The sequence below is a fragment of the Xiphias gladius genome, chromosome 17 (assembly GCF_016859285.1).
Source record: "Xiphias gladius isolate SHS-SW01 ecotype Sanya breed wild chromosome 17, ASM1685928v1, whole genome shotgun sequence".
Classification (NCBI taxonomy): Eukaryota; Metazoa; Chordata; class Actinopteri; order Istiophoriformes; family Xiphiidae; genus Xiphias; species Xiphias gladius.
The window spans coordinates 22,236,978-22,250,799 of NC_053416.1; the positions used below are offsets into that span (position 1 = coordinate 22,236,978).

The 13,822-nt window shown below is 40.5% G+C and overlaps 1 protein-coding gene across 3 annotated transcripts in view; it reads right to left on the reverse strand.

Annotated features, from left to right (window-relative positions):
* Window positions 1-543: 543 nt before the first annotated feature.
* Window positions 544-13,822, reverse strand: part of LOC120802250 (carbohydrate-responsive element-binding protein) — a 20,678-nt gene continuing 7,399 nt past the window's right edge. For 2 of the 3 annotated variants that reach the window (XM_040149854.1, XM_040149852.1), the window contains exons 6-17: window positions 12,820-12,994; window positions 11,191-11,271; window positions 7,766-7,917; window positions 7,034-7,646; window positions 6,848-6,921; window positions 5,522-5,801; window positions 4,418-4,533; window positions 4,107-4,229; window positions 3,757-3,884; window positions 3,022-3,145; window positions 1,350-1,479; window positions 544-1,219 (exon numbers count right to left, since the gene is read on the reverse strand). In XM_040149854.1, the coding sequence (XP_040005788.1) occupies window positions 1,056-1,219; window positions 1,350-1,479; window positions 3,022-3,145; window positions 3,757-3,884; window positions 4,107-4,229; window positions 4,418-4,533; window positions 5,522-5,801; window positions 6,848-6,921; window positions 7,034-7,646; window positions 7,766-7,917; window positions 11,191-11,271; window positions 12,820-12,994 (2,160 nt within the window). In that variant the 3' untranslated portion in view covers window positions 544-1,055. The remainder of the gene's footprint in view (window positions 1,220-1,349; window positions 1,480-3,021; window positions 3,146-3,756; window positions 3,885-4,106; window positions 4,230-4,417; window positions 4,534-5,521; window positions 5,802-6,847; window positions 6,922-7,033; window positions 7,647-7,765; window positions 7,918-11,190; window positions 11,272-12,819; window positions 12,995-13,822) is intronic. The other variant, XM_040149853.1, reaches the window with a different exon arrangement.

Here is a 13,822-nt window from a genome sequence, read left to right on the forward strand (position 1 = left end):
TGGCACAGTGGGCCGGTTCACTTTCTTATTTGGAATTCGTATCCCCAAAAAGGGAGGCCTTCACGGAGGCCATTTTGACATGTGGCAGTAGGTAAAGAACAGGTGTAAATAATTTATTTAATGATTAATTCCATTTAGCTACTTCAGTTCCAAGGCCCTGGTACGCTGGCGAACTGTCATGGTTTACTGGGACACTTGAATAGATTTGATGTTACTGATGTTATTAATAAAACAATTGTGTTTTCCCCAAAACAAGTCAACATGTCTGCTGTGAAAAGTGCACTGAGGAGTAATATTCTGCTTTAAACTGCATGCTGTGTTGTCATGTAGGTTTGTCCGAGTTCACATAATTCAGGGTTTAGTGAACTCTGGTCCTGGCTCTAAAGAACCCCATAACATGTTTCTTGTTATGGTTTAGAACAAAACTGCACAACTGACAGACTGAAATCTCTAAAGCATCTACACTTAGTCTCACATTATAAGCAGGTGTTGGCATAACTGAACTATTTTTCATTTTCCTCTGGGCCCTATGGGTCACCTGTAATGAGCCCTGGTGGTCTGCAGGCTCCATTTTGGGAAACCACTGAACTTAGTAATCTAAAATACCACTCTGCATTTTGTCTTGTTTTTTCCTAGTACTTGCACTGGTGTGTGGTACCCAATGAATGCGAGTTGAGAAAGAAATTGAGAATAAACGCAGTTGTCAACTGATGTTACAAAATTATTTCAACAAAAAATGAAGCCATTCATAACAGTCACAGTAACTGACGTCTGCTTCAACTCATCTGAACTTCTGCTTTGCCAAAGAAAATCATTTAGAGGTTGAGAAATAATCAAAGTGCACATTACAACTACATCATACCTTAATCAGAATTTAGGCATATATCACATGTAGTTCTTATGATTTTTGGGTGTACTGGAATACATTCTTTTTGCAGCTGGTGAGTTTTATTGGAATATGATTATTAACAGTCTCGGGGATAAGTGTTGAGTTTTTTTTAATCATTGTGCATTGTGGTGGGTTCCAGTTCAGTTCCACAGTCTGTTCTTCAGGGTCACATGGGGTGTATATTGTCTCGAGTGGTGGTCTGTAATGAGTTGTCCAGAGCGGCAGCAGGGTCGTCCTGGGTGACAGCGAGGGTGGCCTGCTCTGGCAGCAGGCTGGGGTCTGTCAGGATGGCTGTGGTGGTACTCAGGAGACGGAGTGAACTCAGAACCACTGATGGGACATGCAGAGAAATGACAACGGGAAACGCAAGGAGTGATAGCAATAGTATCAAACTGTGGACAGTTGCTGTAAACATATGGCTTTTATATCTGCACTGAAGAACCAGTTATACTGGACTCACTTGGTCTCAGGGCAGGCAGGGAACAGTGTTGGTCCAGCCAGGACAGAGTGGATCGACACAGGTCCTCCACACTGGCAGTGGACACCATTCCATTATAGGACTCAAACAGCGGCTCGATGATGATGCTGAACTGACACTAAGTTGAGGAAAGATGTCTGGCTCATCAAAAATGTGACATGTGAGTTCATGACTTTTCTTCAGCAAATTTTCTTACAGTGTTTAAAAGATAAAGCTGGTATTATTCTAAAGCTTATATCCAAAAAGAAAAAAAAAGAAAAGGCCAAAAATGTTTAGTCTGTCTGTCTAATTTCTGACTTGGCATTCGGCCCAAAACTCATTGGCTCCTAATGCAGACATAAATCTTTAAAAATAGGTCATAGGTATTTATAGTTTCATTTTTTTTAAAAGACTTAGTAATTTAGTATGACAGCTGGGTACTGCAGCTTTTAACAAATGTTTCTCAAACATGAGGAAATAGTGAATTTGTTTAGGACTATTTTCAGCTACGAATTGATACACATTTGGTGCACTAATAAGTATTTACAGCAGCAGAATGGAGTACGTGATCAACTCAAAATAAACTACAGTGCCCATGTTCATGGTAATAATAGAACATACAGTGTCCAGTGCAACAATGTGGCTCACCAATGTGTTTTTAAAATTTTCTGGATACCAGTGAAGCTCCATGGAACAATGGAATATGATATATCAGGCTTTGGAAACACACACAGCACTTGTTATTGGAATCAATGCATTGCTGGTTTTCATCTTTTCACGTGATTTGTTTAACACTAAGAAAAACAAGATGCAGCATTAAACTAGTGGTTAACAAAAACAGAAGATTTGTGGACAAATATCTGGTAAATGTTGCTATCTTGAATCGATGTAAAGAGAAAATATTCTCTCGCAAAAACCTACTTTATGTTTTTTGTTTTTAGAATATTATCAGAACAGATAAAGATAAAAGCACAATCTCTAAAGGAGCCATACAAAATACCTTAATATTCATGGAAAGGAAACACCCTCAGGGTGTTTTTCTGCAACGCACAGATATGATAAAATCACTAGCTAATCTTCTTATCTTGCCTGCAAGATTAGGGCAGCAGTAACGGATTAGCGGATCATTAAGGAAAGAGTTAAGTAATAAATTTACATTTTTTTTATGCAACACACATACATTTGTTTTATCTGCCTGATTACACTGACAAGCCCTAGATAAATAATGTGCTTTTCTGAATTAATAATAAAGTGTTATACTTAAATCTGTACAAAACCCATGTTTGGAAATTTACCAGATGTACTGGACCAAAGGCTCCATTTCCAAGGATATTTTCCCTGCCATACTTTAAAAAAACACTATCCTTCTCAGTATCTGTCCAGACTGGCATAATGCTTGGTGCTATTAGCTCATTTAGATTCAAAGAAAAGGTTTTGGGCAACAAAACATAAATTGAAGTTCCTCCAACTTCTGAAGAAGCCAAATGATGCTGCACCCAACTACTGTGCTGAAACATCAGAACCTCACACAGGAATAGTGGGGTACATTTAGTTTACAACACTTGATTATCCTCTGGTAATTTTCTTTATGCAGATTAGGTAGGTTTTTAAAGTCATGTCTGTGGCAGTGTGATACTTTAATTAACCTCTGGCAGATTTGCATTCATAAGGATACAATCCAGAACTTCCAGTTTTGCAGAGTTTGTGCCCGGACGTACTCTCTGAACTTCTGCCTCATGTGGTCAAAGCGCTGCCGTGTGATGGGCACACCGGTGGCTGGTAGCTGCTGCTGGCACGCACTGCATGGATAGAAATACTGCGTCAACAGTCCCCCAAACCACAACTAACAGAGACTCTCAAGAATGCATTTTAGAATGGAATAGTAGATAAACTGTACAACTGCTGTACTACATTTCAGTTCTGTCTTTACAAACTGCAAGTAGATTAAAAGTTACTCCCAACAATATGGATCTGTGCGTAGTGTGATTGATTTACGCTTTATGGGAAATAGAAAACATTTCTTGAATTTCATTATCGGTTTCCTTACCAGCAGTAGGGGTTTCATTTGCAATGGAATAACCTGATCACCACTTTATAACACATGAATAAAACTTGAATCAGTGCTTCTAAACAGCTGTGTGTCGTGTTTAACAGATGTGAACATGTGTTTATCCTTTTCCACTAATGATAAAACATTTCTTTATATTGAATGCAAAGTGTTCTTCATCACTGCAGGATATCCAACCAGTCCTAGAGGAAATCCTTACACTCGCATGCAGATGCCCGCACACACACACACACACACACACACACACACACACACACACACACACACACACACACACACACACAAACACACACACACACACACACACTGAATGTAGACATCGAGCCTAGCTAAAGGTCTCACTTGATGGCAGAGTTGAGGAGCTGGATTTCCTCTCTGAGTCTCTGCGCCTCCTCGTGCAGCTGAGCTCTCTCTTGTTGCATCTTACTGATGTACTCAGCCGTCTTCTGCAGTGTGGTGGCTTTGCTGATCTGTGACAGACAGAAGGTTTACCGCGTCAGCCATACCCTACCGTCATTCACAAATACTCAGTATTGCATTCCTCATAATAAGGTGTGTCTCTATCTGCATTTACATGTCATAAAGTTTTCCAGTTAAACTCTGCATCAGCTCAACTGCTCTTTGGTGATGTTCTCTGCCTCCACCTTTCAGTACATCTACCTGTAATGCAGCTACACATCTTTTCACTTTACCTTTATGCTGGGCTGAGAGCTGAGTGTTGTCACAAGGTTATGTAAAGTGTCAAATCCCAGTTTGATGTTGAAACGCCTCTTCTGCTCTGCTGAGATGTGAGTAATCCTCCTGGTCTCTGTTTGCTGCAGATAACATAGGTTAAAAGTGTGTACATCACACTGAGAGTGACCTGCTGGATCAACAATTAGTTTCCTATACTCTTCACATATTTAGTGCTAAACAAGGACTTGACATATTTATATTTCAAAAACTTCTCAGTGCCTTGCTGTACCGTTTAAAAACACTGACTGAATGACACAGTATGTCCTACCTTACTTGATTCTATCTTTCCAGGTCCTGGGAAGCCTGACTGTGGGGACTCAGGGTTGGAGGCTTTGTCCAAAAGGTTTGGTGGTGATGTTCGGCCCGGATTTTCTGGAAAATTCACTAAAACAAACAGATAAAAACATTTACTTAAAGTATTTTCAGGTAAATTAGATGACTTCTAAATCTAGATGTCGTCATAATATATCACTTATTTACGTATGTACTGCTTTCTACCTCAGGGTCTCTCCAGGACAATAATGTGATTTGAATTACATTACATCAGCCATATATTATACTATGGCTGTAGATGCTGACTTCTACAACAAGCTTTATTTGACCTTTTTTTTTTTTTTTTGCTAAATCCCCCCACGATTGATGCGAACATAAAGAAAAACCGAATTCATCCATGTGTTGAAAAATGCTATCATTTTAACTTACACACCTTGCTGTGTGATAATAATGGGAATCCGAAACTGACAAAAGGTGGTAAATGGTTATTAGAAGTCACAAAAACCTATAAATATAATATAAAGCTTTTTCATTGTTCTTGAATCCCAATCAGTTGGTAAGAAAAGAGGAAAAAAGGTCTTTATTTTTTTTTTCATATTTTACTCTTCTATTTATCTTTTACTAATTAATTTCATTTTTACCTGTTTCATTTTCCCATTTTGTTCTTGTCTTCGCAACATTTAATCATTTTTCTACATGTATTACCCATTTTCCCGATGGGGCATTGGACATTTTGCTCACCTAATTTCTTCAAAGTACAAAGCTTTGTATTGGTTGTATTGGTTATTACTTCTAAATTAAATAACTCTAAGTTGAATTATTTAACCTAGAATACACCAATCAGCCACAACATTAAAACCAGTTATCAGTTACACTGTGTATATATACATATAAATACATATATACATATACACATGTATACACACACACACACACACACAAAAACACACGTGTGTGTGTGTGTTTGACTTGACTTGACATTACATATTACATATACTAAATGTCAGAACGTAGTACTGTATATTTTTTGACAAGATGTGATTCTGAAGTGCATGTGCATTTGTAAAAAGCGAGAAGTGTTTTACTTGAGAGGGCCTACCAGTTGAGTTGCTCCTGTCCGTGCTGTAGAGCTGGACAGGAGATAGTTTCTCAGTCTTGGGAATGAGGAGGGTTGCGGATTTGGTATGGGTATGTGGAGAGCCTTGGGTGAGCAGGGGGGGTACTGCCAAACCTCTGGAGGTGCTCGCGTGGGGTCCGCTGTGACCCTGGGTGGAACTCTGGCTGTGCAGAGGTGTCAACACTGGGATCCCTGCAGGCCAGCCAGCTCCATGCTGCAGCTGCAACGAAGCCCCTCCAGCATGTGTGCTGCTGCTCGACTGCTAAACAGTACACAACCTCAATTTAGATTGTCTTCTCACACAAACACAGTCATTCCTCTTAAAGCATTTAGAATTTTTAGCTAATACATTTTTTGTTTAGTTTCTATAACTCTTTCACTTGAAAAATCATTAAGTTAAATGGTAGTGTTTGACAGAACCCTTCAGATAACTAGACACTTACATATAGATGCAGACAACCCTGAGAAAACTTCATATATGATAATGAATCACATTGTATATTTCTTTAATTTGAGCCAACTCCCATTAAGGTTATTTGAACAGCAGAGGTCACTGGAGCACAAAGAATCGAGTTTTTAGCTATAATGCTTTAAATTGCAGCCAGAGAATCAGATCATAGCCTTTCTTTTAGATTGCCTTAACGTGGGGACCCAAAGGCCCCACTGTTGTATGTGTAAAAATAATAATAATTGCAAAAATCCTTTTTTAGCCCTTTAAATACCTTATTCAAACCTAACGTATCGGCCTCAGAGAGGTCTAGATCCCTGTTAGACCTCTTATGAACAATCTGTTGTATAACTCAAAGGAGTTATAGAACAAATAACAGAAGGGGAGGAGTAGCACTGTGGCAAAAATACTGTCAAAACCAAACCCAAACCATGAACATTTGAAAACTGATTGCATTAAACTATGTATTACAGCTGTCGTGTTCGAGACCCCAAACATAAAAAATATGTGAAAAATTAGGAAAAGTCACGAGGTATCAAGTTTATAAAAGTTGAAAAGGTTAACGTTAAAGTTAAGTATGTTTTATGAGCTGTTAAAGAGGACCGGGAGTCTCCAGGACCCCGAACAGAACATTTGAGTCATTGATAGAGTCTTTAAAAATAAAATACTGCTGACTGTAGCTTCATAATTACTGTTTAGACATGAGTGATCTCAATCTTCTCATCTAACTCTTGGCAAGAAAGCGAACAAGCATATTTTCCAAAATTTTTCCCAAAAAAGTAAATCAATTATTTGGTGTTGGGATGTTGTGCAAAGCCAGTCAGTGTATCAACACTTGTGATACTAAAAGACAGGCTCACCGCGGAGCTGGGAGATGATGACCTCTGACCTTTGGCCGTCACTAGAGTAGTATCAAATCCCAGCAATGGCTTCCCTGAAAGCACAAAAACCAATAGTCTTTTTTTTCCAAGAGAAACATGATCCCAATATTTGTTTCTGATTAAAAACTGATGTTAAAGACAGAACGAGGGAGAGAACTGACTCACGTTCACGGGTTCCAGAGGAGAGCAGTTTAGCTAGGCAGCTAGTGTGTGTGGGGGCAGTGGACTGGGAGCCAGACAGAGCTACAGAGGGAATAACTGTCCTTGCTCCTTCTGTCTTTTGCTTGTGCTTCCCTCTGACCCCTGTGACAGCCACCTGTTCTGGGACTGAGAAGCAGTGGGCCGCAGTGACAGAGGGCAGTGTTGCCTGGACCGGGTCGGACACGGAAGCAGGGTAATTTAGAGAGTGGCAGGGAGTCGGGGGGTATGTGTCCCCTGTGTGTGGGAAGGCGTGAGCCTGGTGCACGGAGCCCTGGGCCCCAGTGGTGGAGGCGGTGTGGGTGATGACAGTGGAGGTCACGCTGGTCGTTGTGTAGTAACCAAACTTGTGGCATGGCAGCGGGTACAAAAAAGGAATACTTGCAGAGGCCGGCTGCTCGACGCTGGAGGAGAATGCTATAGAGACAGGTGGATCAGGGTACGACTGATGTCCATACGGAATGGCTCCTGATATGATGCTGGATGTGTGGTATTCACTGCAGTCCTGGCCCGCCCTGGACTGGTCTGTCCGTGTATTGGATGAGGAGGGCTGAGGCAAATTGTCAGATGACAGATTGGGCTGGAAAAGAAACATTAAGTCTTTTTTACTGATTAAAAATAGCATTATTAGTTGCTAATGAAATATCTCTACAGCAATACATCTCACAAGCGGGAGGAGCTGTTAACAGTAGCGAGTACCTGAGCCAGCTGGCTGTCGATAAGTAGCTGAGGAGCTGTTACCACAGGGGAGGGGACTGGAGCAAACGCTGTGCTGGATGAGCTCTGAAAATAGCCACAGTCAGCAAAACCAGTCTGCTCAGTGGGCTGGCCCCTGTAGTTCATAAAGACATCTGAGAAAACCACATACATGCTGTTAATCACACTGTCAGTTATACAGAAGAACTGAGCACTGACACAGCTGGAGGGACAGACATTGTTTTTGAAAATTACTCAAAGTCTGAAACTTTATGAGGGTTTGTAAAAGAGGACTCCTGGCATGAGTTTGAGCCAACACAACAAAAGTAAAGTATGCAGTTACCTCAAACCAAACAAAACACTGGAAAATCTACTACTTTAAATATCTGGGCATGAATAAAACCTTATGACAATAAATACAATACAAACAACACAAACAGGCAAAGAAAACTGTTACATTGTACTTAACTCAAAATATATTGAAATCGCTTGTTAACTAAGGCACAACGGAGCCCTACATTTACTCGGGTCTGTAGAAATCATGTATTGCATGTTTTCAGAAGTACCTGTCCAGTGAGGTTTAGTCCATACTTTCACTACAAGCATTAGATGTGGAACGTCTTAATTACAGTCACTTAACTGAATGGCAACTTCAACAGACTTCAGAGTAATAAAGGCAGGTCCAGTGTCAAGTGTGCAAAGCTGAATTCTAATGGAAATGCAATAAAATACCAAACTGCTGTGGATGGACATTAGATCCAAAACCTAATAATGTTTTTTTCAGTATTAAGCTTAGTCTACACAGAAGTTTTGGCATTTTGAAGAATGAACGCTGATGACCAAATTTAGTAAATGAATCCTTGCATAAATTTCCCTCTCTGACCACAAATGCTGTAATTTTAATATGGCCCAAAGTAGCCTGCAATTATTACTGTTGGTCTGCAGTTTGATGTCACAGTCAGGGTTTCAATTTAGAAATTCAAACAACATAACAAAATAAGAGCACTGAGCCAAAACATCAAACAACAAGTCACCACCCAAAGTACTGCAAAGCTCTCTGTATGAGGTTGCCACTCAAGGTATTTGCTTTTATATCTGCCAGGTCACATATTTTTGGAGCCACGCTGGCAACTGACTGTGGCAAGCTGCCACCTGTGATTAAAAACTGTTTCTCCACATCTGACATTACTCGCTTCAAACCAAGTTTTGACCAGTTGAGCAGACAAATATTAACTCACTTGCTTCGATCAACGAGACATTGATTCCATCTTCCTGGAACTGAGCCTCTATCGTTGACATGTACAGTATTCAGAATCCAGCATGAGACAAGCATTGTAAACACTGCACAATGTGTTCCTCAATCTGCAAATACATACCAGTGTGTCTGTGTTTTCATCTCAGTAGAGAGAAACTACTGACATAAAATGCTGCCTTAGACAAGTGATTTGTATTTCCATTTAAGAGGAGCACTGAGGAAGACTCTGAATACATTTAATTAATGTCAGTGTCACTCTGACAGACACCACCAGCTCCCTAGACCTTGTGACCAAAAGAGAGGCAGACAGCTGATCCCTCAGGACACTGCCAATGTGGTGTCCTAAAGCTACACACACACACACACACACACACACACACACACACACACACACACACACACACACACACACACACACACACACAATCACACACACACAAACATAAACACACAACACAACAGTGGTGCAGCAGGTTGTTTGTGGGTTACAAAGGCTGACTTGTAGCAAGAGGGCTGCTGCATTGCTTCACTGAAGGTAACACACAGGCCAAAACAAGCACAGCCATTGTGCCTCCAAACAAGGAACTAAGCTCCAACCTGCTTCCTCCCTCCTGTATGAAGCTCTTCTGCTGTCTGTGTCTTACTGCAGGCCAGCTGTTTGCTCATAAGAGCAAAAAACTTTCCATGCCTCTCACACTCAAAGGGACTTATCAACAAGTTCAAGAATTCAGGACTCAGTTATTAGGAGAAGGAAATGTGTTGCGACAAAACAAAACTTATTCAGATTTGGTCTTTAAGCCTGTTGCTTTGATTAACTGTTGCTCAACATTTTGTTTCGGGTTTACTTTACTACAACATTTACTTAACCCTGCATTAACTCACCTTTTGCCACTTGGTGGCAGTGGACACAAGCTGTAAACACAATGTTTACATGTTATCACCTTTAAGGTGATGAGTTCGCCAACAGTGACACTTGCCTATTTAGACAATCCAGCAGATACAAAGCAACATTAGCATTAATTTGTAGTTGCATTTCTGTCACCTGATAAAAGGTAGTCCAATATTCACTCTCTTTTAATTTTGTGTTTGGTCTCCACCAAGTCCTGAGGGAAATATCTAGCTCTTCAGGTGCCAAATGCTTCACTTCACTAAATATGTGTGTCGTTTGGTGCTGAGCAGGTAGCGTACAGTGAGTCTTTAGAGCTTTTATGCTGAAAACAGCTGCCTGCTCCGGCTGAAAAAAATGCGATGAGAGCGCTGAGAGCAAACCAAATTGTCAGCCCAAAAACCAAAACAATGCGCTGAAAGTCACTATGAAACTAAGTAGAGCGAAGTGGAACTGTGCAATTAGGTAATAATTTTCTGTGGTTTGTTACTGCAAGCAACCCCTTTCATATTACACGATTTTATTATAAAAATATTGATTACAGCTGCTTTAATTGATAATCATATTTACTTGCAGGAAGCTGTGGTAAAACCTAAACTTGTTAAACCAAAACTTCAGACAAACAAAGACAAGCTTAAAAATGAAGCAAAGTTCAAAATCGTCTTAAGTGATCATCAGAACTATCTTCTTAGGAACTTTAAAGGAGGTCAAGCAGTGCTTGTTTTGGAGAAGGAAATACCACCACCTCCCACCCATCACTTTTTTATCCACTCCCTTAGAGGTGGTTTCAGAGCCAGGGGTCATGGTTAAATACATCCTCTTCCACTTCCACATTCTCCCAGCCAAACCCTGCCTTTGAACCCCCTTTAACCTCCTTGACCAAATAATACACTTCAGACACATTACATAAACAAAGGAGTGCCAATTGAAAACAGAAAAAACAAATAACACATAAAAAATGCAATATAAAAAATCTTTTAATGAAGTCATTTAATTTGATTTAAAGGCTTAATACCAGACTAAATTACTTTTTATTTTGACTTTTTTGCAGTTAGTCTCCGTGGGAAAAAAAGTAAATCAGGGTAAGTGCCTAGAATTATGGCTTGCCATGCAGACACTAAAATCAAACACATGTATCACACTGATATTGAATAATTAACTATGCAGGGCAAAGATGGATAAGATAAGAACCTAAATCAGTGAGAAAATTTGGTCTGTTGCCATTCCATGACAACATGTGAAGATCCCACTGGAAGACAAGCAAGTAGACAGACAGGTAGAGAGTACCTGGTATATCCATGAAATCATCCAAGTTAGGCTGCAGTGGAGTCAGGCCTGGCTGGATTATATCAGCATTGCTAGTGTACGCTGAGGAGGATGAGAAAGCAATATTAGCCCTCAGAGAGAGAAAGAAATGTATATGAGTGCATCTCTCAATGTGCCCGTCTTGTTGTTTGTGGTTTTTTGAAAGGTCCTCTTTCATCATTGGGAGTTTCCTTATTTGTAGGGTGGATTCCTTTGGCTGACTTGCTGACCTCATGTGACCATCAGCCGCACCAAGTTATAAAAAATGTGGCAGTGGCACCAAACCTTAAATCCCCTGAAAAAGTATTTTTCTATAATATTAAAGGAATAGTTCAACATTTTGGGAAATACGCTAATTTGCTTTCTTGCTGAGAGGTAGATGAAAAGATCGATACCACTCTAATATCTGTCCATTCGATATACCGTGGCAAGTTAAAGCATGTGAACCCTTTGAAATGATCTGGTTTTCTGCATTAGTTGGTCATTTAATGTGATCTGATCTTTATCTAAGTCAAAAGTACAAACAAACACAATGTGCTTAAGCTAGTAACACACAATATAATCTTTCCTGTCTTAAAACTTTCACAGCACTGGTGAAAAAGTAAGTGAACCTTGGATGTAATAACTGATTGAACCTCCTTTGGCAGCAATGAGCTCAAACAAGCGCTCCAGGTAGCTGTGGATCAGACCTGAACAATGTTCAGGAGGAATTTCAGACCATTCTTCCTACAGAGCGGCTTCAGCTCAGACATATTCTTAGGACGTCCGTTGTGAACGGCTCTCAGACTGGGCTACTCTAAAAGGTGGATTTTCTCTGCTTGAAGTCATTCTGTAGTAGATTTTCTCTATGTAGTGTTTAGGGTCATTGTCCTGTTGCATCACCCAAGTTCTACTGAGCTTCAGCTGGCACACAGCCACCCTGTCATTGTCCTGTAAGATACCTTGATAAACTTGGGAATTCACTTTGCCCTCGGTGATGGCGAGCTGTCCAGGTCCAGAGGGAAACGGTGACCAGCTCCACTGATTCCTTCAAGCCTTTCGCTTTTACTCTGGGCCTCTTTTTTACCTCACTGAGCGTCTGTGTTGTGTCTTTGGAGTCACCTTTGCTGCGCGCCCACTTCTAGGCAGAGTAGCCACAGAACTAAATCATCACCATTTCTAGACAGTTCGTCCAGCTGTGGACTGATGACTCTTTGAGATGACTTTGTAACCCTGCCCAGCTTTATGCAAATCAACAATTCTTGATCCTAAGTCTTCTGAGATCTTTTTCAGTTCTTGTGTAAAGCAAACTCAAAATGTTTGAAGCTTGTTATAGGTCAAAGTAGACGTATAACAAGCAGATTCCTCCAGGCTCCTGTTCATGTCAGAGATGTTTAAGAATAAGTTTATGAATTTTGACAGTTAATTGGTAAAAAGAAACTGAAAATATATTAGGGAAGTAGGGATTAGTCAAAATGAAATGTTTTAATCTTGTCATGCAGCCCGCAGGGCACCAGTTGTTCATCTTTATCACTTTCAATCATCTGACATTGTATTTGAGACTGATTTGTGACTAGCGCAAAATTTACCGCTGGAAGTCAATCTGAAAACTTCAGAGTGTGGAATACTCACTGTTGTGCCGGTCACTGGCCCAGGAACACGGCTTTTGTGTCATGGTGAACAGGGTGTCAGAGATGTCGGACAGGAGGCAGTCCAAGTCAAACATGTGGGCCTCCACCGGTGCAGCCTCAGGCTCCTGGTACATCTGATTGGACCATTTCTCCAGCTTGGCCTGGCAGATCTGGCCCTGGAGCACCCACCAGTCAGTGATCAAAACACTTTACAGGACCAACTTCTATGAAGTGACATACCAAGTCAATCCCTGATCTATCAATTAGAGGGCTCCCTACAAACAGGACTGAAAAGGTCTGAATGCAAAATGATGCATTGATGGCATTTGGTTCTCCCCACCTGTGTACATCCAGCATTTGAAGCTATATAGAAACTGTAAAAGGTAACACAGGTAAACCCAATTAAAAAAAAAAACTCACAGAAAAATGAATGAAGCTCTAGACTCTGTCTTTTCCCTCTGTTTGAGATGCTTCGCTTCACCCTGATCCTCTTGTCTTTATCCTCCACTTCAAAGTCTGAGTCCACATTTATAGGGAAGCCCAGATTGAGCCGGAAACTGTTTTGATTACGTCTATGCACACGACATATCCTCTTGTAATTTATTTATTGACCTTTCGATTTGTTCTTTGAGGGAGAATATAAGTGAGTACAAGTAGAAATGAGGTAAGATTGTTGTGTGCATATGCATGCGTGCGTGTGTGTGTGTGTGTGTGTATGAAAAAGTACTTTTGACATATTGTTCAAAAACACTAGCCTCTTACAGGTTATCATTATGTCCGCTTTGTTCATTTCTGTATTTTGATGTCTCACCATTTCAGTAAGAGCAGCAGCCTTTTGTCCCTGACCTAATTCTGGGAGTCACAATCACGTGCAGGCGAATACGAAGAACTGAAGCCCCTAACAACACAAATTGCTGTTTCCTTAGTGACAAAAAAATATATACATGCATATGAGTGCCTCCAAATTTCTCACTTCCGATGGCCATTATTTACATTTTTTTGGC